This window comes from Narcine bancroftii, chromosome 7, assembly GCF_036971445.1.
Source record: "Narcine bancroftii isolate sNarBan1 chromosome 7, sNarBan1.hap1, whole genome shotgun sequence".
In the NCBI taxonomy this organism is placed as follows: domain Eukaryota; kingdom Metazoa; phylum Chordata; class Chondrichthyes; order Torpediniformes; family Narcinidae; genus Narcine; species Narcine bancroftii.
In genome coordinates, this window is record NC_091475.1 from 7,146,715 (window position 1) to 7,169,717 (window position 23,003).

Consider the following 23,003-nt stretch of genomic DNA (forward strand, 5'->3'; position numbering starts at 1 on the left):
ACACAAAACAAACACAAGACTCATAAGACTTAGATCTCAACCGAAGCAAAGATCATAAACAAAATTCAGTTTGTTTGGGGGAGAGAGAGAGAGAGAGAGAACGAACAAAATTCAAAGTTGTCTTGTGTTGCTTGCAGAGAGAGGAACAATGGCTTGGTCCAGATCCTTCTGGCTACCTTCAGAATGTTCATCCCTTTTTGAAGTCCCAACATTCTAAACTGTCTTCCAGACAATTACTCGTGCACTGGGCCTCCTTCACTCCACAGCACCCCAAGTGGTGGTTTATCGTCCAAGTCCAGAAATTTTTAGATCATTTTCTGCACATGCTCAGTCCGTCTCCCACTCTCTCAGCAGTCCACCTTCATCTTGGCTCTTAAAGGCAAACTGTCACTTTTCAACACAAAACCACACAACACATAGGTCAATAGACAACACAGAACTCTGTAACACTTAGCATAGTAAGGGCAGCAGCACACGGTCTGGTATGGGACCACCAATTCCCCTGAAGTGCCAGTTGATTAGATAAAGACGATGTGGTCAAACAATAATCATGGCTTTTATGAGCAGAAACTAACGGAACAATAATGAAAGACAATGGGTGCAGACACAGTTGTACCCAAGGGGAGTGTCTTTAACAGTAGAGATAATGCACAGCCAATGTTAGTACAGCAAGGCTAGCCGAAGGGAAGACAACTTAGCAGAGATTCATCACAACCCCTGAGTGTAAAGCCCTCCAAAAGGTAGTGGACACAGCCCAGGACATCACAGGCAAAACGAGTACATCTACAGGGATGTACTCAGAGGGCAGCAACAATCACCAAAGACCCATGCCACCCAGCCCATGCTATGTTCTCGCTGCTGCCATCACCAAAGAGGTCTAGATGACACTAGACTCGCCCCACCGGTTCAGGAACAGCTGCTACCCCTCCACCATCAGACTCCTCAACATCAAACTCAATCAGGAACTTGTTTAAAGACTCTTACTTGTGCACTTTATTGATTTTCTTTGTTCTCTGTGTATTGTACAGTCAGTTTGTTTACATTCATTATCTGTTTACAGTTCTTTTATTTACATTTTTATGCTGTGTACAGTTTATTTTTTGCACAACCACTTAGTAGCAATTCTAGCGCCTACAGGAAAGAGGAATCCCAGGGTTGTATGTGATGTCGTGTATGCACTCTGACAAGAAATCTGATAAATCTCAAGCTAATAAATTAGAACACCACAGCCTCTCAAATTCAATTTCTCTGACATCGGTATTCCACCATGTAATATTTCAGATGGCAGAAATAACAAAGGAATCACCCTCCATCTTCATTTGGTTTACAGGTTTCTTATTTTATTATCATGTCCATGGGCGTGCAATGCTTGACATACATGTCCATATTCTTCTGTTGGTGGCTGTGTTTGGTGGTTCCATTAGCATCTTTCTTGAAGTCTTTCTTCGTGGGAATATAGTACTGGAGCTTTTGAGGACAAGCTTGTGTATACTCCAGGGCAGCTGGTTCTGGCAGGTAAGGGATGATTTCAGTTTGCGATCTTGGCTTGATTTGTAAACCACTAACGTGTACCTTTTCATTCCACTGAATTTGGTTTGTAACTTGATTCTAGATTCAATTTGTTGTCGTGCAATATCTCTCAAAATTTGTTTTCATCTGCCATAAGCAGAAATTGCCTGAAGCACCTCTTTCAGTCAGAGAAAGAGAAGCAAGAGGGAGTCCCCGCAGGGTCACCAAGTGTCCATGGATTCACCTTCCATAGCCCCTGCATCGATACAGAGTCCAGTCCAAACCATCAGCAGCCCAAGCTCCAGATCTGAGCCTCCAACACCCTTCAGCAGTCTCACCACCCTCTCGCATCAAGTTCTGATACCTGGTACCCCTTCAGCCAGCCTTGACCCAGTCTCTAGCAGTCTGCAGCCGAGTGTGAATCCCTCGGCTGCAGTCAACGGCAAGCCACGGCCCACTCGCCTCAAATTCCCAGCAGCCTGCCGTCTGGGTATTCTTCAGCATCCAAGCCCTTCACTTGTCCACCGCCATGGTCGGCGTCCCGTGACTCATCTCCCCTGCTTCTCCTTTGTAAGCGGGGGGATGGTCTCCCCGCATTCTGGTGCCCTGCTCTGCATCCCCAGAATCTGTAACCCCCCTCGTGGCAAGGACCATGGCAGAGTTGCACAGGAAAGACGAATATTGGATTCAGAATAGGAAATAATGAGATTATAAAAACATAATTGCATCGATGAAACAGCATTCTCCGGTCCTCAGTGCAAAACATGAAGAGACACAACTAATGCCTGTTTCCACGCTGTAAACTGTTATATGTTGGAGGGTTATGGGCAGAGAGTGGGAGGGGGAGCTAGTGGAGTTGTTCAAGTGAACCAGCATGGACTCGTAAGGCCTACTGTTCTGTGCCAGTATGAGAAGATGGCCAAAACGTCAAGCAGACGGGAAGGAATCTGCTAATGCTTTAAACGCGCAGTCCTGCATAAATGAGCAGGAACAGTTGTCTGCTTTTGGTTTAATTTCTCTCTGGATCACATCTGGGATATGTGTCCACAGCTAATTACTTCAGTTTTTAGTTTTTCCTTGAATATTAGATGAGAAAACAGTAGGAACAAATTGGAACTTGTGCGGATGAAATTCCAATCCTGTGATCGAAAGCATCATGGAACTTTTCTAGAGATTATACTGGGATGAAAGTCTTTTTGGGGTGTTTCTTAATAAGTTGCTTAATTGATTTTAACTTGTTGGATCATTTTTGTTTTAAATGCCAGTGGTTTAAAATAAAACAGGAATGAAATCTTCATTTTAAAAAAAAACTCTTATGTATCTAATTTGTAGTTCAAATGAAAGGCTGCTTCTCCAAATCTTTGGAAGGACTCAGTTCTGGTGATGTCGATTGATAAGATGATAAATTCAACACTGATTTTCACAATGGTCAACTGTAATGAATCTTGCGATTTAAAGAGATTCATACCACTTCAGGGTGTAGTTTGATGTTTGTTTTTGGACTTAAATTCATTGATTATTCTATCTTAACATTTTATTTCCTGGTAGCCTTTTGTTACTAATGCATTCTGTTTCCTTGTTGTAGCAGTATTTGCATTGTCTGTTTCTGCGCCACCTCCTATCCTCCCCAAAACCAAGTGTTGTCCTTCCACCATTCTGGTCACCAGTGCTTTAGTTACGTTATCATATTTGGGTATGATTTGCATCTAATAATTAAAATAGCAAGTAAAATGCAAAAATTAGTGACATCCCAAAGGGGCCAGACTGTGTATTAGCTGTTGCTTGAGGTGTTCCTTTTGGGATGCTTTCTGATGGGCTTCCTGCCATACTCTCACAATGTTTCAGGTGGCAAGCAGATAATATCACATGTAGTGGAACGATTGGTTTTCCCAGTCTAAAACCACTAAATTAAATAGTTAATGAGTATCATTAGGTCAGTTTAGTATTTGTTTAAATATTTAATCATATTTTCTGTGTACTGTGTGAGAGTGACAATTACATTAATACCCTTTATCCATCTCTGTCATTTATTTGCATCCTGTTTCTGTGCTTGAATTCTACATTCGATTGGTCTGAACTGTTTTCTAAAGACTTTTTCAGGTCCCATAGTGTCTTGCCACGGAATGTATTCTTAACTATATTTGATACATTATTGATCTGTCGCTATAGGTTAATGTCATGTAAAAAGATTTGTACACTACAGTAAAAACCCCGGTATCCGGCACCTATGGGGATTGGTAGATGCCGGATAAGTGAATTTTCCGGTTGCTTGAAATCGTGTGTTGCGTGGATTAGTGAACTAACCACTCGGGATGCTAATTGTTAATGTTCATTTTTTAAACCTATTTTCCACAATTTTCTTTTGCTGGTTGCTTAAGGCTGCCGATTAGTTGAATTATGGATAATGGGGATTTTACTGTATTTTTTGTTACAATGGTCTTTGATTTGTCTGAAAAACATTGCGAAGTCATGGGCTTCAAAATAATGTAATTCTTTCACAGGAAGGTCCTGGATTTATCGTTGGTGGGTTTAAAAAGAACGGCACATGTTTTAATCTCTTTATTTGATATGATTTCATTCCTTTTCACAGATTGGGTTTATACTATACCCTCCCAATGGAAGGCCTGAGTGGGACCAAAGCAGCCACGACAACATGATGTTTGTTACCATGTGCTACTGTTGGCATTATGCCTTTTCCCTCCTGATTGTGGCTATTAGCTATGCAGTTGTCAGCTGGTGAGTAGATAATTGTCCCTTTCACAGAACTGAAGCCAAAAGTATAGTAGTGAAGAAGACCAGAAACAACCATGTGCAAACCATTCCATTCCTCATATCTACTCCATCATTCATCAAGATCATGGCTGATCTTTTACCTCAGTGCTACTTTCCTGCACTAATCGCATATTCACTGTTTCCATTCATATCTTTAAAAATCTATCTATCCCTGTCTTGAATCTACTTGGGGACGAGCCTTCCGCAACTCTGTCAGGTAGAGAATTCAAAAGTCTCATTCCTATCTGAGTGAAGAATTTCTAATCCCTGTCCTAATGAGCTGATCCCTCCAGTTGATGATCCAGCTTACACCGCCCCACCAGCCCCCCCCCTCCCCCCCCCCCGCCCCCGCCAAGTCTGCATCCATCCTGAATGAATTTTGTGTTTAATAGAATCCTCTTTCAAACTGTGGTAAGTGTAATCTTGGGTTGCTTGATCCCTCTCCTACAAGAAAGTTTCCATTCCCAGGAATCAGTCTGCTGAAACATCTTTCTTCTTCCTGATTGAGTCCACAGCCAGACCATATTGTTGAATGGTGGGGCAGGTTCGATGGGCCAGATGGCCTACTCCTGCTCCCATTCCTCACGTTTCTGAACAATGCCTGTGCTGTTATTGTTACGAGCCCAGAGGACCCCCAAACCCAGCAGCAATAGATATTCACCAAGACAAATGGTTACTTAAACAAAAATTTCTATTTTCATGTTTAAAGATAATTAAAAGCATCAAACTTTAACTTATCACTATTGACACACTATGTGTGTGTGTGTAAGTTCAGAAAAGTTCTTTGGTTCACAGTCTAGTCTCACTTCTCATTCCTCCAAGTTCACTGGTTGCAGGCAATCCTTATACTGTGCACAGAATTTAACATTTATAAATGTTCACCAGGCTTTGGTGTTTGAAAGGTAAATGGTTACCACTCAGGAAGGTTCTTGTCGGTTTTCAGAGAGAGATTTGTTGTTCCAGGACACCCACAACTGATTCCTTTTTAATCAGCCACTCATGTGTCTTGCCGATGAAACTTGCCCCTTCAGGGTTCTACAGATGATAACCTCTTTCTTTCAGGTCACCACAGAGTGCATTTTTGTTTCTCTTATTCCAAGTGAAACATTAGACAGCCAGTCCTCTCCTCTTGCATGAACCACAAGGGCTTTGACCAGGCTGAACCAAGCACTCACAACCCATCTTCCAAATGGGTTTTTCCACAAGCTTGCCAGCGTGTCCCATTCCAGACCCAGCTGTTGACTGTAAAACTGATCTCTCTCTCTCTCCTCTGAGACAAAGCCTGTTTGATCCTCTCTGCTTGCAAAACCACATGACCTTCTTTGAACAGCTCCAGACAGAAGGCGGCTCCGACAAGCTCTTTCATCTGTTGCCTTTTTGTAAACAACAATCCATTAGTGAAGTCTCTTGCACACTCTCCAAAGCTTTTGCAAAGACTGTTGGCCCTGACATGTCTAGCATGGGGCAGAGCTCCAGTATTTTAAATAAGATCTGTTTTAAGGTGTTTGTATGTGACCTACTCTAAGAAACCTTTCTCAAATTATCTCCCAAAAACATATCTATATACTCTATCACATTATGAATAAAGCCCCTGATCACATCTTGTCTATTTTCCTTGGCTCTGCTCTCACCTCTTCTCTGGGACAACGGGGATAGAGTTCACTGGTCCTTAATGTGGGCCCCACTCCTCTCTGAATTTAACAGGTCACTTTCTGTTACCTTCAAAGAGATCCCACCATTGCACCTTTTCTCCCTTTTCTGAATTTTGCAGAGATCATTCCACTCTTCCTTTCCTACCAATTAGCTCCCCTCTTCTGGCACTTTTCCTTGCAGAGCAATTCTTTCAACTCTTTCCTTCTTATCATCCAAAGACCCCCAAAATCGTTTCCAGGTAAGGACTGATTCACTTCCACTTTCAATTTGCACTTATTTTGCACTTATCTTATCTCCTCTACCTATTAAGGAACCAAATGCAAATTGAGTGATCATTTTATGGACCACCTGCTTTCAATCCATGGGTGACAGTTGCCTGCCGTTTTTATTTTCCATCTAACCCCCAGTGGGTCTGGGCCCAAGATGACGATGCCTGTGTTGGCAGCAGCTTTGAGGGGTTGCTGACTCCGGGGAAGTAGGGCACCAGAGAAACGTGGAGAAGACCCGCCATTTGAGAAGGAGAAGACCCCAAGAGACAGTGACCACAGCGGTGGAACAGTGAGGGGCTCTGGGGCTGATGAGCACTGTTGGCCACTCGAGCCGAGTAACCCAAATAGGCTGTTAGTGATTTGCGGTCAAAAAACTCACATCAGGCTGAGGACTGCTGGAGACTGGCTCGACTAGCTGAATGGGGATCAGAACCAGGATGCGAGAGGGTGCCAAGGGGAGAAAGTGCTCCCGAGGGGCCTCGGGCACTTCTTATGGAGTCGAAGGTTTGAATCTGGAGATCGGGTTGCCGATGGTTTGGACTGAAGTTTGTGTGGTTGCAGAGGCTGTGGGAGGTGCTGGAAGTGAATTCATGGTCACTCACTCTCTCTTATGGTACTCTGTTTTAGCTTCTCTTTCTCTGACTGTAAGGAGGGCCAGGCAACTTCTACTGATGGAGAATCTTTGCCTTGCGCAGACTGAAGGCAATTTCAAGTAATATTACATCTATTTTGTTACATGACAGTAAAAGAATCTTGAATCTGGACTCTCACCTGTCCTGTTACAAACATTCAAACATGTGGAACAATACCTCCTCAGCCTTTTGGACCTGATTTCTGTCTGTATAATCATCATTTTGTGAAGGAGATGCCCATTCTAATTATCCAGACACGTCTTTGTTCTTTGCAAAAGCCAATATGTTTTTCATTGTATAAGTCCCAAATACAGAATATCATCTTTCATCAGTGGTGGACTAACTACCACCCGGACCCTTGGCTGAGCTTTAGTAAGACTCCCCCCAACCTTGCCCCCGCCCCAAAGCCCCTACCCTTCGTTGAATAGAATAAAGTGAAATTGTTCCATTTATTAGCCTTTGGGTGTGATGCCCTCATAATCTAAATGTATCTGCTGGGAATACACCAGTTGGTTTTGGGTTGGAGGAGAGGAGGAAAAATTTTCTAGCCCAGAATAATTTGAAAAGTCTGTTAGTTACAAAAGGATAAATAAAATTGGTTCTTTTTTTTTAAAAAAAATGAGAAGTGAGAGTTGAAACTCCTGTGAGCGACACCACATAGGCTGAGCTCGGCTGCAAGAGGCAGACTCACCTGAGCGTACGAACGTGAGCATTGATTGACAGGTCGCATTGGGACAGGCGAAGCCCCCGCTGCTGTTTGACAGGTGAATGTGGTACTATCGCGAGCTTTGACGGGTGGACTCAAGACTAACGCCAGCGCATATTGTTAAGTGGTTACATTGATGTAGAAGTGGTTGTGAAGGGCCTTCTTAGCTTCTGGGCCTACTCAGCCTAATGATCAATCAGGATGCATGCAAATATCCTGGCCCATCTATCATTTTGGTTTGAAGGGAAGACTCTGATATTGATCGAGATATGAAGAAAATCAAATTAAAATAATATAATAAACTGAAACCGTGCAGAGAAGATTTACAAGGAAGTTGCCAGGACTTGGGGAGCTGACTTGTAGGAAAAGGACGTTATTCCCTTGCGTGTTGGAGAATGAGGGGAGATTTGACAGAGGTATACAAAATTATGAGTGATGTAGATAGAGTAAATGCAAACAGTCTTTTTCCACTGAAGTAGGTAAGTCGAGAACTGAAGGATATGGGTTAAGGTGGAAAGGGGAAATGTTTAAAGGATACACTGGTGGGGGGAGGGGGGTCTCCCTCCCACAGAGAGGGGTGAGTGCCGAACAAGCTGCCAGATGAAGTGAATGTGAGCTAGTTTAGAACATTTAAGAGGAGGTTGGATAGATACATGGATGGAAAGGCTGGGTTCAGGTAAATGGGACGAGGCTTAATAACAGTTCAGCACAGACGAGATGGGCTGAAGGGTCTTGTCTTCTATGATGTGGTAGCACGACTTGTGTCCCATTATGCTGTTACAACATTCTGTCCCAAAAATCAATGCAGTCAGTACTTTTGGAATCGGGGAAACTCATTTTTTTAACAACAAAGATGTGTAACTTTGTTGCTAACCCTTGTAAAAATATAATGCAGTATTTAATCCATTTGATATGTAGGTCTAGCTTGAATATTTTTTGTCACAATACAGTTGAATTCCTGCCCCCTGGTGTTGAATGTATCCAACTGTATCGTGTAACATAAAATCCAGACAATCAAGGTTTTAACAATTTTGTTAAAATCTGCCAGGAGAAATATAATTGCACTCAATTTTAAGATGCAAAAAAAAAACTTGAATTTGTTTGTATAATTTTTGGTGAAGTCTGGATGATAAAATGAGTAGTCATTTAATGACAATTAAAAATGCTAGTGAAACATAGAACCCTGCAGCTCAGAAAACAGGCCATTCAGACCTTCTAGTCCCATTGATCTGCACCCAGTTCATTATCCTCCAGCCTCCCCAATATATCTATCCAATTTATTCTTAGGAGTGAACCCACATTTACCACATGAGATGGCATCTCATTCCACACTCCCACCCCTCTCTAAACCTTTCCCGTTTCACCCTAAAGCCATGTCTTCTCGTATTTATCTCTCCTAATCTAAGTAGAAAGAGATGACATGCATTTACTCTGTCAATTTTGTGAACCTCTATCAAATCTCCCGTCATTCTTCCTCATGATTCCAAGGAATCAAGTCCTAACCTGTTAAATCTTTCCCTGTAACTCAATTCCTGAAGACCCAGCAATGACTTCAGCCATTTTTAACCTTTCATAATATATACTTTGGACTGGGTCCATGGTACACAGGTACGAACCTGCTGGTGGTTGGGTATAAAACCAGTCCCTGTAAATGGGACACTGGGTACAAAGGGTTAAATATAGATAAATATATGCACTGTGTTAAAATAAGTGGAAAATATGTTCATGTTTTAATTCAAACCTCTTTTTGTGTCATTTTTGGGCAAAGCTAGTCTTTATCATCTACCCCTATTTGTCCTTGTGAACTTGGGGTGAGTTACCATTTTAAATTATTGAAGTCTGAGTTGAGAGCTCTGAATTTTATACTAAACTATGAGGGAATTATAAAAAAAGATTTCTAAAGGAGCAAAGTGTTTAATTTGGAAAGAAAACTGAAGAGGGTGAGACTGGGTGCCCTTGTGGTTATCAGTGGATTTTACAGGTTGCAGAGGTGCTATCAGTGGGTAACTTGTGCATTTTGTGGTTAGTCATGTACATTCCAGCTGTAATGCAAGAGATATGGATGGATGAAAGTTTAAGCTCGTGATGGCCTAGCAATTAATGACTGCAAATGTTATTTTATTCTCCAAATGTTAATGTAAATTTTGTGCTTGTAGGGTCATCCATACAAAGTTAAAACGAGTTGAACATCTGGAGATGGGATTGCTAAAAGCATCTGAGAAAGAGCAAGAGACTGAAGAAGAAATGTAGCCAGATAAATCATGTATTTTGCTACTACTGTGCCTTTTATATTACGAGAAAAGGTTTTTTTTTTAAAAAAAAAACCTTTGATAATCTTTGGTTGGACTCTTAGGTAAACCTGTGTCTCTAAAGTGCTGTATGCATGAGAAAGAATGCTATTGTGTGTACTTTGATGCATTCTCCAGAATTTCTGACAAGTGCATTGATGGTAAAGGATAACACTGTGCAACAATAATCAAGTTAAGGATGCATTCTACACTCTGTCAGTGATTGAAGATGGGAGAAAGACATTATTTCATCAGACTTTTGTGATTAAAAGTTTAAAACAAAATTAACATAATCATAAACAAATTGAGGTGATTTGTAAAATGTGCTTTCTGTCTGAGTGAATATATGTTTGATTATTTTAGTCATTTGTAAAATATTTCTAAGGTAGATATGTTGCCTTAAAGACTAATCCACAAAGGTTTAAAAATTGGACTCTTGAAGGCCAATCTGAGTACCTGCAGTATGGTCTAGGCTCAGGTAGTACAGACTGCATTTCGCTTTAAGGCAATTTACCATTAACGCTGATATTCCATGAGAAAAGACAAATGACAGGGATGCTTTCAGTTGTCATTGTTTTGGGAGGTTTTAGATTTTATTGATAATAGAACAAACAATATAAAACAACTTAATGATAAGGAAGTTTCACCGAGAAAATTTGAAGACTAACAGAATGACCTTGGTCTGTGGCATTACATGAAATGAGCCTGAAATCTGTTTTAGCTTTGATTTGGAAATTAAAACAACAGTGGTGAAAGGATTCCTATGCGTCCAGGTCACACTTCAATCAAAAACGTTGCCTCCTTCCACCTGGGCTACTCACCTTATAACCATATAACCATATACAGCACAGAACAGGCCAGTTTGGCCCTACTAGTCCATGCCGGAACAAATCCCCACCCTCCTAGTCCCACTGACCAGCACCTGGTCCATACCCCTCCAATCCTCTCCCCTCCATGTAATTATCCAGTCTTTCCTTAAATGTAAATAACATCCTTGCTTCAACCACCTCGGCCGGAAGCTTATTCCACATCCCAACCACCCATTTTAACATCGTTTTTGAAAAGTCCCTTTTTTATATATTTGTGGCAGAGCCACACATGTTCTTCATACATGCTTCTGCCTTTTGAAAATAAAACCTTCAAATCAAGATAAAAGAACCTTTTTCTATCTGAGAAGTTGTAGGTGTCATGTATCAGTGAGAATACTCTTGAGTTTAGACACCACAGTTGCTTCAGGATAGCAATGGGATTTCCAACAATCACAAGTGGTGATTGAAAGGGTCAAACAAAATTTCAAGCTGGATTCAACACCGTCTTAATAATGGAATGCCATTTTTTTTTCTCTTGGACTATTTATGAATTAAAAACATTCTCTTGAAATCATACATTATCTAATGGTGTTTAAAATCAACATTAAAGGGAAAAGATCTAATTACAATAAATTGATCTTAAACCAAAGTACAGGAAGCTGAGGACTGACTAAAAGGCTTGTCTAATATTTAGTCAGGACTGATTCAAATATCATTGTGCAAACAAGATGATAAATCAGATGTTGTAAACTGACTCCTTTTTCCCCACATTGGTCCTCTAAACTGTAATATGAACATGTTTCTTTACCTTCAAAACATTTTTTTTTTGAGGCTTTTCAAAACCAGGAAATTACTTGCAAACTTTGTAGTTCTATAGATGATGTGATGTAATCCACTTTATAGTCATTATGCTGGTACACCAGTCTATGAAACATGATTAGCATCAACTGGAATATAAAATAGAATACAATAAACACATACAATAAAAAAAACTACACAATAAAGCATGTACAATAAAACTGCAATATTCTAAAATGTTTAAAAAGAAATGACTGATTCTGAAATATTAGTACAGCACAACTCATCGCCATGAATTGATGTTTAGCATTGTCACGTAGTTCTCAAGCGAAGACTCCTATAAAGTCTGCCCAATGGTAGGAGAGTAAATAGTTCATGGTTCAGGGTTAGGGTGTGCGCCGTCTTTGATAATATTCCTCGCCCTGTCCAAACGTCGTCCCCTATAGATAGATTCAATGGTAGGCAAATCCGTTGGGCAGTTTTCACTTCCTGCTGAATGACTTCCTATCTTGTACAGTACAATTCCTGTACCACTCCGAAATACTGTATATCAGCACGCTCTCAATAGAACATCCATAGAAATCCAATGGTATTCTAGGGTGATGACTACTTATGGTGTAATATTGATGACACTTGTATTAAATAGCCCAATATTTGGCCTCATTCCCTCTTCTCACAGAGAAACCACTCTGTGGCATTAGACCGTTGTACTCCAAGTGCTGGGAATCAAGCCCAAATCACTTCCTGCACTAACATTTTAAGACTGCCTGATTTTATTAGCTAAGATTTACAGCACCTCGTAAGTTATAGAAAGTTGATTTGAAACTGATTGTACATCATCAAAAACTCACGGTAATGTGTGGTGTTTTTTTTTTTTATTAATCTTGTGTGGTGGTACTGAGATGGAAGAAAATCCAAATTTTCTATGTATTTGCCAGAATATTTACAGGTACTTAATCTGCACTTTGGGACTTCAATGTTACCTCGTGATGTATAAATGCTTTTTGTTTTGAATTGGGGTAAACAAATGGTGTTCCTTTACTGTTTTAAATGAGTAAATGAGCCATCCATGAGCCTGTGGGGCCTCCACTTTGAAGGCTAACCATCTACGTTCTCAATAGCAGAACTCGAAAGCAACGTCCAGCAACCCAACTCGTCCATAATCTATAGCCTTCCAAAAGGGGAAGTCGGTGGGGGAGGGCATAGTGGTTACCATATAACCATTTATTGTGAAAGAACAAGTGTTAATTGATTGGAAGTGTTCAGCATCCTCAAATGAAAAGGAAATTGAATTTACTGCTGCAATTATTACCGGGCAATTACACGGTTATTTTGATACCTTTAGAATAAACAAAAATACTATTGTTAAGAGTCCATAAGAGTAAAGATGTATCAGATTCTGCCTATAGATAATCTTGTCTCTTGTCTTTGGCTTGGCTTCGCGGACGAAGATTTATGGAGGGGGTAAAAAGATAATAGGACAATAAAAAATAACGTTCTTTACTGAAAGAAATATTGAGACCTCTCTCTCCTCCAAATGACGATTTGCCCCAGCTCCTGTTGTGCACCTCTTCAGTCCACGTCCTTGCCCTAACCCTAATCTCCTAGCTCCTATGTGACCAGAGGCACTACCTTCAAAACCAAACCATTCAATTGCCCATTCATTGTCTACTTGCTGCCAGTGTCTGTAACTTGGCTCCCTGTCTTCAATCAGATGAGCTCGAGTTGGCTTTCATAAATCAGAGTACAGAACACAGGAGTTGAGATGTTATGTTGAAGTTGTATAAGGGATTGGTGAGGCCAAATTTGGAATATTGTGTCCAGTTTTGGTCCCTGAATTACAGGAAGGATATAACCAGTATAGAGAGAGAGAGAGTGCAGAGGAGGTTTACGAGAATGTTGCTGGGGTCCAAGAGGCTGCTCTGTTCTTCTTGCCCATGCATCAGAGGTGGACAGCTTTGTAAATATCACCAACAATCTGTTCTGGTACAATCACGTTGACGCTCACTCCTCGAAAGCCTCTACTTCATCAGAAGCTGAAAGACTGGCGTGGACTTGAAGGGCCGACATGGCCTGTTTCCACGCCGTAAACAGTTATATGTGTGCCTACCTGTGGAAAAATTACAAAAGAATTTAAAATGTTTGACTAACTCTCACAATGAAACCTTGCATTGAACATTTAAGAATTTCCCGAGTAATCTAATGGTGGCTTTTTCCAAGTCTGCATACTATCTAATCAATTTTAAAATGTAAAGCATTGACAGATCACATTTACAGACTCTACATGCTTTAAGTTGAACTTGATCTGCAGTAAGCAAAAGATTGAACATGAAAGCTTGAAATTATGAAGAAATGTTAGATTTTTTTGTAGAAATGGCATTTTCTAAACAAATTGTAGATAAACTTAGAGTTCCCTTTATCAGTCCAAAATAATATATAGTATATATATCATGGATGAAATGAATATTTATTTTCTAAAATGGAGAACTATATTATGTAATTTTATTTCTTTATTAAACAAGCATAGCCCTTAAAGTTGATTCAGTTCTTAATTTAAATTTTGTATAATTGTTTCAGTTTGCCATTGAACTTGTTTACAATGCAATTTTTTTTCAGCAAAGACCAAAAACTATTTCCGAACTCTTCTACTATGTGGTTAATTATAAAAGAATGTATATTTTCAATTTTAAATGGATTTGTTTTCTGTTTAATTTTACTGTCCGAGAAGCATAAATCTTAAACTTTAATGCCCTTAATTGTTGAACCATTCTGTCACACTTCATAAAGTGCAGTATGTTTAATTATGACTGTGTTGTCGTTGACTGTACATCGCTGAAGGAAATAACTGTTTAATGAAAAATTGTTAAATATTCCATACTCTGTTTTTGTTAAACGTAATGTACACATGTTGATGCTCCAAGATTACAAAAAAAATTAAATTGATATTCTTAAATTAGTTTTCTTATTGCTGTATAAATTGAAGCAAAATTTGACTCTAACTCAAGGACAGCCAAGTCCAAACTCGGATTGTTTGGGCATTCAATGCCATTTGCACCTCCTCAGGTAATAAAGTAGTTTATGCCACAAAACCTGACAAACATTCAGGCTTAGGCTTTGACTATAGTCAGACAATGATGATCTCAAGTTTTTTTTTACATAGACTTCATGGGATTTTACCGTTAGGAAGAGTCTCCCGACAGCCCAGCAGCAGTCATTCACACAGGAACGACCAAAACTGCAAATCTCCATTTCTGTCCGTGAGTTTAGATAGCATACTGGCAGTGCAGTATGTAAAGAACGCAATGTATAATATGCATGGGATGTAGAGCGCCACTGAGTTGATGGCTACTGTGACGTGAAGCATACGTGGTTGTGGAAGAAACAGATATGTCCAGAATAGAAAATAGCATTGGGGGGGGGGGGGGAGGGGGGGAGGTGTGAGTGGTGACAGGCATTTCCCTGGTATGATGAACTTGTTTTATCAATAAAATATTAACTTGTTTATATAATTCAGAATTTACCATTTCTGTTTTCCCTTAACTCTTCCTAATAGAGAAGGGATACTTTTTATTTTGAAATCTATATCATTACAAAGATTTTTTAACTTCAATCTTTGTAGCCTGACCAGCTGATTAGAGTGGGGATGCAATTTTAGAAATTCATAATCTCTTTCTCTGACCTCTTCACTTTTGCAGTGAAGACCTGTGTAAACTCCAGGAACAGGATCTCATCATCTGCCTGCAACCTTCGGGACTTCTTATTAACTTAATAATTTCAATCAGCCTTTCCAGTGGATAGCAAAACTGACTGAGGTCATCAATCCGAAATCATAACTTTTTTTTCTCTATGCTTAACCTTGAGTACGTTGAGTTTTTCTTCTATTTCAGATTTTCAGCATCTGCAGGTTTTAGGTTAAAGTTGATTGGAATATTGAAAGTATGGAGGCGGGGATTATGAAAGAGAGTTTCTGGACAGTGGGTGGGAGATTCAATTCCTGGGTAGGAAAGTAACTCAAACCATTGATCCCAGATTTAATTCCAGTAGGCACAAGTTGGCAATTTATTCAATGAAAGCAAAAGTGGTGAGAAACGCTCAGCAGATCAGTTAACATCAATGGGAAGGGAAACAACTTGTCTTTGAGGTTCATTGTTAGTTTCTCATGAAGTGTGACTAACTGCAGGTTTTGTATGGACAGGCTTCCTGAGTTCTTTGAATATTGCCAAGTGAAAATAGAATGACTTTAGGTGGGAGATGGGAGGTTGACAACGTTTAGCTGATAACGCTGAGGTCCACAAAATGTTATGCTGATAGGAGAAATGGATTTCCGGATCTTTCAGCTGAGTCCAAATTTCTTCAATGCCTTTGGGATACTTTGAAAGGACAAAAAATGCACAAAACTGCAAGATGTATCAGTGTTTCCCCAACTTTGTTTTAAAATATTATTGAGTTTAATATATAAATCCTACATACAAAGTATTCTAATGCAAACAATAACAAGCCATATTATATACATATCACAAATTAATATAAATGTAAATTGAAAATGTGTCCATATTTGCTTAATAATATTTCTTAAAAGTACTTGTGGATAGAAAATAAGTAAACTACATTAGACAATCCCTTGATCTAAACAAAAGATAAATTCTGTCTAATGATATGATCTTTGACAACCATAATTAAATCCAGTGTGCAATTATAGATAAGTACAATATCATTTTTTACCTCAGTTTGCATAAAATAAAACTGGACTTATCAAATAAGTGCTTTAGATGTAGTATAGAGGAAGGTACCTTTCTGCACTCTACATGAATGTGTCCAAAAGTAAGACCATCTGGGGTAAAAGTAGGGAATTACTTGAACAAATTACTAATATTGTATATCCGCAAAATCCTGTTTTATTTTTGTAGGGGAATGTTGAAGGAACTACACCTAAACTAGTCCTTTCACCTACTCAACAGGAATTTGTGAAAATAATTTTTGCACTGGGAAGAAAATGTGTCACAGTTATTTCAAAGTCAGATTCTTACTCGGGTATTGACTGCAGGCAGAAATACAAAAGTCCATCCTATTGGAAAAAAAATTACTTATAATTTAAGGAATAAGTATAATATGTATTATAGGTATTACAGGTAATACTTGATACTTAAATCCTCTGTACTCTCTGACCAGCCTTAGTACAATTCTATTATTCTTTTTATCTATTTGTTTCTTTAGTCTTTGGCTTGGCTTCGCGGACGAAGATTTATGGAGGGGGTAAAAGTCCACGTCAGCTGCAGGCTCGTTTGTGGCTGACGTCCGATGCGGGACAGGCAGGCACGGTTGCAGCGGCTGCAGGGGAAAATTGGTTGGTTGGGGTTGGGTGTTGGGTTTTTCCTCCTTTGCCTTTTGTCAGTGAGGTGGGCTCTGCGGTCTTCTTCAAAGGAGGTTGCTGCCCGCCAAACTGTGAGGCGCCAAGATGCACGGTTTGAGGCGATATCAGCCCACTGGCGGTGGTCAATGTGGCAGGCACCAAGAGATTTCTTTAGGCAGTCCTTGTACCTTTTCTTTGGTGCACCTCTGTCACGGTGGCCAGTGGAGAGCTCGCCATATAACACGATCTTGGGAAGGCGATGGTCCTCCATTCTGGAGACGTGACCCATCCAGCGCAGCTGGATCTTCAGCAGCATGGACTCGATGCTGTCGACCTCTGCCATCTCGAGTACTTCGACGTTAGGGATGAAAGCGCTCCAATGGATGTTGAGGATGGAGCGGAGACAACGCTGGTGGAAGCGTTCTAGGAGCCGTAGGTGATGCCGGTAGAGGAACCATGATTCGGAGCCGAACAGAAGTGTGGGTATGACAACGGCTCTGTATACGCTTATCTTTGTGAGGTTTTTCAGTTGGTTGTTTTTCCAGACTCTTTTGTGTAGTCTTCCAAAGGCACTATTTGCCTTGGCGAGTCTGTTGTCTATCTCATTGTCGATCCTTGCATCTGATGAAATGGTGCAGCCGAGATAGGTAAACTGGTTGACCGTTTTGAGTTTTGTGTGCCCGATGGAGATGTGGGGGGGCTGGTAGTCATGGTGGGGAGCTGGCTGATGGAGGACCTCAGTTTTCTTCAGGCTGACTTCCAGGCCAAACATTTTGGCAGTTTCCGCAAAGCAGCATAGTATGTTATATGTTATTAACATGTACAAGTAATGATTGATTTTTTTGGGGGGGGTTATGGAGGGTTTTAGTTTTAAAGGGGAGGGTATATTTTGGTTTTATAGCCAGTAACGATCTGTATTTAAATGATGGCTGTATATGGATTAGAAATACTACATGTATGCAAACTTTAAAATAAAGTATTTAAAAAAAATAATTAAAAACCATAATGAAACCCATATTTAACAAGTTAATCTTTAGATTTTGCATTTTTTTTAATCTACCCCCTCCCTCTAATCAGATTATCTTGTAGAAAAGGATGTAAAGATATGGATCAAATAGTGACCTTCAGAAACCAGACAGAGAATCACCGGAGCATCCAAACTTTTCAAATCTTCCAATCCTGATTGTATTCTATGAATGGGGCCCACATCTTTTCAAATTGAAACTACCTCTCTCTAATTTTGTATCTAATTTTCTCCAAACTTAAATAGGACATTACATCATGTAACCACTGAGTATGAGTAGATGATGAGTCATCTTTCCATTTCATTAAAATTGCTCATCTAGCTATCAACATGATTAAAGCTAAAACTTTTCTCAAACCTTGATTGGCTCTGCAGTAGGCTTTCTTCAGAGGTGCGGCTCCATTCCTTTGGAAATTTTGCAATAGACTTGAAAGGATTAGTAAAAACACACAGAAATGCTGGAGAAACTCAGCCAGTCTTGCAGTGTCCAAAGTGGATAAAGATATATTACTAATGTTTTGGGCCTGAGCCCTTCTTCAAGGTCTAAACAAAAGCAGGAAGGCATCTGCATAAAGACTGAAGAATGGGGGTGGGTGTCCCGATCAACAGTCAGAAGGTGTTAATTGATATGATAAGAGGAAAGGTGAGAATTGATTTTGGCTCTGTGAAAGTAGGGGGTAAAGGGAAGAGAGAGTGGGAGGGAAGCAAGACAACTGTGGAAAAGGTGACGGGAGAAGAAGTTGATGGAAACTGGAGAAGTTAATGCCATCTGGTTGGGGGGTGCCCAGATGGAAGTTGGGGTGCTGTTCTTCCAATTTGCAGGTGGTCTCAGTCTGGCAGTAGATGAGACAATTGTCAGACATGTCAGCAATGAATATGGAATGGGGAATTGAAATGGGTGGCCACTGGGAGATCAGTATTGTGTTTTCCATTATCTTGACATTTGGACCCACCTACTTGTTTTATCACAGTCTCCAGGAAGATTTGAATATTGGGCGTAGCTCTCACAGCAACTAATGCAGAGAAATGAAGATATTCTCATTGGGATTATCAGTATCCCGGCACTGATCTACCTGCAGTTGTACACAAGCAGGTCCACCAACAATGGAGAAGCACCAGTTAATCTGTAATGCCTTGAATCAGGAGGCTCACATTAAAACACTAGGTGACAGTAGAACCCTACCATCTCCAAGAGCAAATGGATAGCGCATGCTGTAATCAAAATAACATCATCTCGTAACAAGGATTCCAGTCTATTAACACGCAACTGGTTTGCAAACAGAGGAAGATTTCTTTCACCCAGATGGTGGCTGGAATCTGGAATGGAATGCAAAGGGGGTGGTGGAGGTGGCTATTCTGCATTTTTCACTATTTATATCATAGTCCAATTTATTATTTTGATATCCTGATAGGCTTTTGAATTACAATGTATTGTAGGCTACAGACTAAGTGGATTTAATATGGATGGGTTCTTGGCAGTCATGGTGGGCTGAAGTGTCTGCAAACCTCTGGAGAGGTGAGATTGGCAAAGAAGGGGTAGGAAAAGGGGTAGAAAAAAGCTAACTTCAGAACTTGGAAGAGTACAAAGTATATCATATCTAGGTCTACTGATGACATTAAATTGAGTGGAAAAGCAAATTGTACAGGGGAATCTGGAGCTTGATGCAATAGGTGAATGGACAAGAGTTTGGCAGATATAGTGCAATGCTGGTAAATGGAAAGGCATCCACTTTGGAAGGAAAAATAATAAATCAGACTATTATAAATGGTGAAAAATTGTAGTAGAAAGACATGTGTTACGAGCCCAAAGGACCCCAAAACCCAGCAGCAAAAGACATTCACCAAGGCAAGTAGTTAATTAAACAAAAGTTGTTTTTAATTAACTTTAAATATGAAAATAGAATCAATTTCCATTTACTTAACTAACCAAATTAACCCTTTTCTAATTCTAAGCACACGTGTATGATGTGTGTGTAAATTTAAGAAAAGTTCTTTGGTTCACAATTCAATCTCACTTCTCCTTCTTCCACGTTCTCTGATTGCAGGCAATTCTTATACTGTACACAGAATTTAACATGTATAAAATTCACCAGGTTTTGGTGCTCAAAAGGTAAATGTTTACTACTCAGGAAGGTTCTTGTAGGGTTTGCAGAGAGAGATTTGTTGTTCCAGGACTTCCGCCACCGAGGTACCATCATTATTCATCTCAGTGTTGTGCCGATGAAACTTACACCATCAGGGTTCTCCAGATGATAACCTCTTTCTTTCAGGCTATCACAGAGTTCCTTTCAGTTCCACTTATTCCAAGGGAAACATCAGACAGATAGCACTGCCAACCATCCACCACTCTGGAGCTTTCTGTTTCCCACCAGCTTTTCCTGGCTTGTTTCAGCCATGACTGTTCAGTCTCTTTCAGTGTCACACACAGACACACACAGGGTGAGAGAGCTTGTCTTCTCTCTCTCTCTTTCTAACTGCCAACTGCCAGAAAGCCCATGTGACTCTCTCACTTACAAAAGCCCCCACCTTCTTCGGCAAACCACATGAGTTCTCCTTCTTGGTCAAGCTGATGTCTTAGGTAAACAAAACCCAGGAGTGACCTCTCTGTAGGTACTTTCAAACAGCCAGAGTGTCTCCTCCAAGACAATGGTCTATTCATTTTATGACATAATTTCAATTAGCACCTACTTGTGAAAGGTACATAACACTCTCCATAGTTTCTGCAATGTTACTGAATATGAATTTTTCAGTATTTCAAATAAGATCTGTTTTAAAATGTATGTATGAATGTAACCTACTCTAATTTTACCAAATTCTCCCAAATTATCTACCCCATTATACATGGGAATGCTTGTGCACAGCTTGTAAAACATTACTTTGCATGTACAGCAGGAAATCAAGAAGGCAAATGGGATGTTGACCATCATTGCTCAAAGGGATTGAATTTAAGAACAAAGAGGTTCTGCTACAACTGTTCAGGGTACAGGCAAGGCCACACCTGGAATACTGCATGCAGTTCTGGTATTCTTACTTGAAGGAGGATATACTGGCTTTGTAGGCTGTGTAGAGAAGATTTACCAGGTCGATCCTAGAGAAGTTTGCCTATGGGGAAAGATTGAGTCACTTGGGACTATAGAAGGATGAGGGATGATCTTAATGTCATATGTAAAATCATGAAAGGAATGGTTAAGTTGGAAGCAGGGAGGTTGTTTCCACTAGGAAATGTTCCTGAGGAACATGGCCTCAAGAATTGAGGGAGGTGATTTAAGACAGGCATTAGGAGAAGCTGCTTCTCTGTGAGAATTGTGACTTTATGGTATTCTCTCCCCAGTGTAGCAGTGGAGGCTGCCTCACTAAATATATTTAACACATAGTTAAATAGATTATTTTCAATAATAAGGAAATTAAAGGTTACATGGAACAGGTGGGTTCGTGAATCCGTGTCCATGAGCAGTTTAGCCTTGATCTTGAGTGGCGAAGCAGGCTCAATGGGTCAGATGGCCTAACCCCATTCCATTTGTTATGTTCTTAAAAGAGTAATTCTCCTGATGAAATGATTGGAACATATTTTTATTCAATTATTGCCCGGTTTTGCCAAAGTGTCAAGGACAAAACATTGCAGCAATGATCAATCCAGGTCCTTGAACTGATAAGATTATGTCAACATTTGAGTAAGAGACTACAAGGATGTTTGCATCATTTCAGATAAGAGTACATACACGACATCACATACAACCCTGAAATTCTTTTTTTTCCTGTGGGCATGGCAGAATTACCACTAATTGGTAGTGCAAAAAAAGACTGCACACAGTGGAAACATGTAAACAAACAAAGAACTGTGAACAGATAATGAATGTAAGCCAACTGTCCAATACAGAGAACAAAAAGAAAATCAATAAAGTGCACAAGTAAGAGTCCTTAAACAAGTCTCTGATCCACTTTGTCGTTGAGGGATCTGATGGTGGAGGGGTAGCAGCTGTTCCTGAACCTGGTGGTGCGAGCCTTGAGGCACCTGATGGCAGCAGTGAGAACAGAATGTGTGCTGGGTAGTGTGGGGGTTTGATGATTGCGGCTGCTCTCTGACAGCAGGGTTCCCTGTGTTCTCGATGGTGAGAGTGGGTTTGCCTGTGATGTCCTGGGCTGTGTCTACTACCTTTTGGAGGGCTTTACGCTCAGGCGTATTGGTGTCCCCATAACCAAGATCATGGGAGTCACCTTCCCAATAGACCCAGAGCCTTGTCTTCTGGGGAACTTGTGGGTAGATCACTAACTAATTCTCAAATTTAATTCACAGAAATTGCCTTGTGTGTGGCCAGGAAGTGCATCGCAGTAACATGGAAGTCTGACACCCATCTACTCATGGACAGGTGGTCTTCGGAGATGAAGAGCAGCATCCCACTTGAAAAGGTCACATACAATCTCAGGAAGGGTTATAACTCCTTCCTAAATATCTGGTGCCCTTATTTAGAGCACCTAGGTACCTCACTGGTGCCAATATAGGGTTTTGATTGCTACTGGCTGGCCAGTACTCTCTGTACTCTTTACTCTTTACTCTCTGTAAAGATTTTAATACTGTTGTGTCTCCAATATGTTTCACAGTACGCAATGACAATGGGATAATTTTTTTTGTGTTTCTTTTTCTTCATTCTTTCTGTTTATTAGGACTTGTGAAGAGGGGAGGAGTTCTCTTGAGGTTTTTGCATTTGGTAGGATTGCTGATTGTTAAATATATTTAAAATGATAAATAAAATATTACAACATTGGTGAGGCAGTCAGCTCCACTTTATCATCAGCTGCACTCTCTCTTGTTTACCACCACCTGCAACAGGCAGGGCACTTCATCTGTATGTGCAGCGACCTACTCCTGAAACAGGCATCCGATTCCGAAGTCCAGAATGGGCATACATTTTTGGAGGAATAGAGAAATCACCGACCTGGGGCAATACCTAGCCTGGTAAATAAAAGGGTGATCTGGGATAACACTTGTTGAGAGCACAAAGAAATGCTCATCCATCTATGCCCTGCCCTGCCTACGCCAGTGCCTATACCCTGCCTCATCTATAGAAGAGCCTATGGCCTGTCCTGTCTATGGCAGAGCCTATGCCCTGCCCCGTCTATGACGGAGCCTATGCCCTGTCCCGTCTATGGCGGAGCCCATGCCCTGTCCCGTCTATGGCGGAGCCCATGCCCTGT

The 23,003-nt window shown here is 40.4% G+C and overlaps 1 protein-coding gene across 3 annotated transcripts in view; it reads left to right on the top strand.

Moving 5' to 3' along the window:
* Positions 1-14,389, top strand: part of tmem45a (transmembrane protein 45a) — a 53,762-nt gene extending 39,373 nt beyond the window's left edge. For all 3 annotated transcript variants that reach the window (XM_069888722.1, XM_069888721.1, XM_069888723.1), the window contains exons 4-6: positions 1,331-1,515; positions 4,100-4,245; positions 9,698-14,389. In XM_069888722.1, coding sequence (XP_069744823.1) covers positions 1,331-1,515; positions 4,100-4,245; positions 9,698-9,791 — 425 coding nt within the window. In that variant the 3' untranslated portion in view covers positions 9,792-14,389. The remainder of the gene's footprint in view (positions 1-1,330; positions 1,516-4,099; positions 4,246-9,697) is intronic.
* The last annotated feature ends 8,614 nt before the right edge of the window (positions 14,390-23,003 follow it).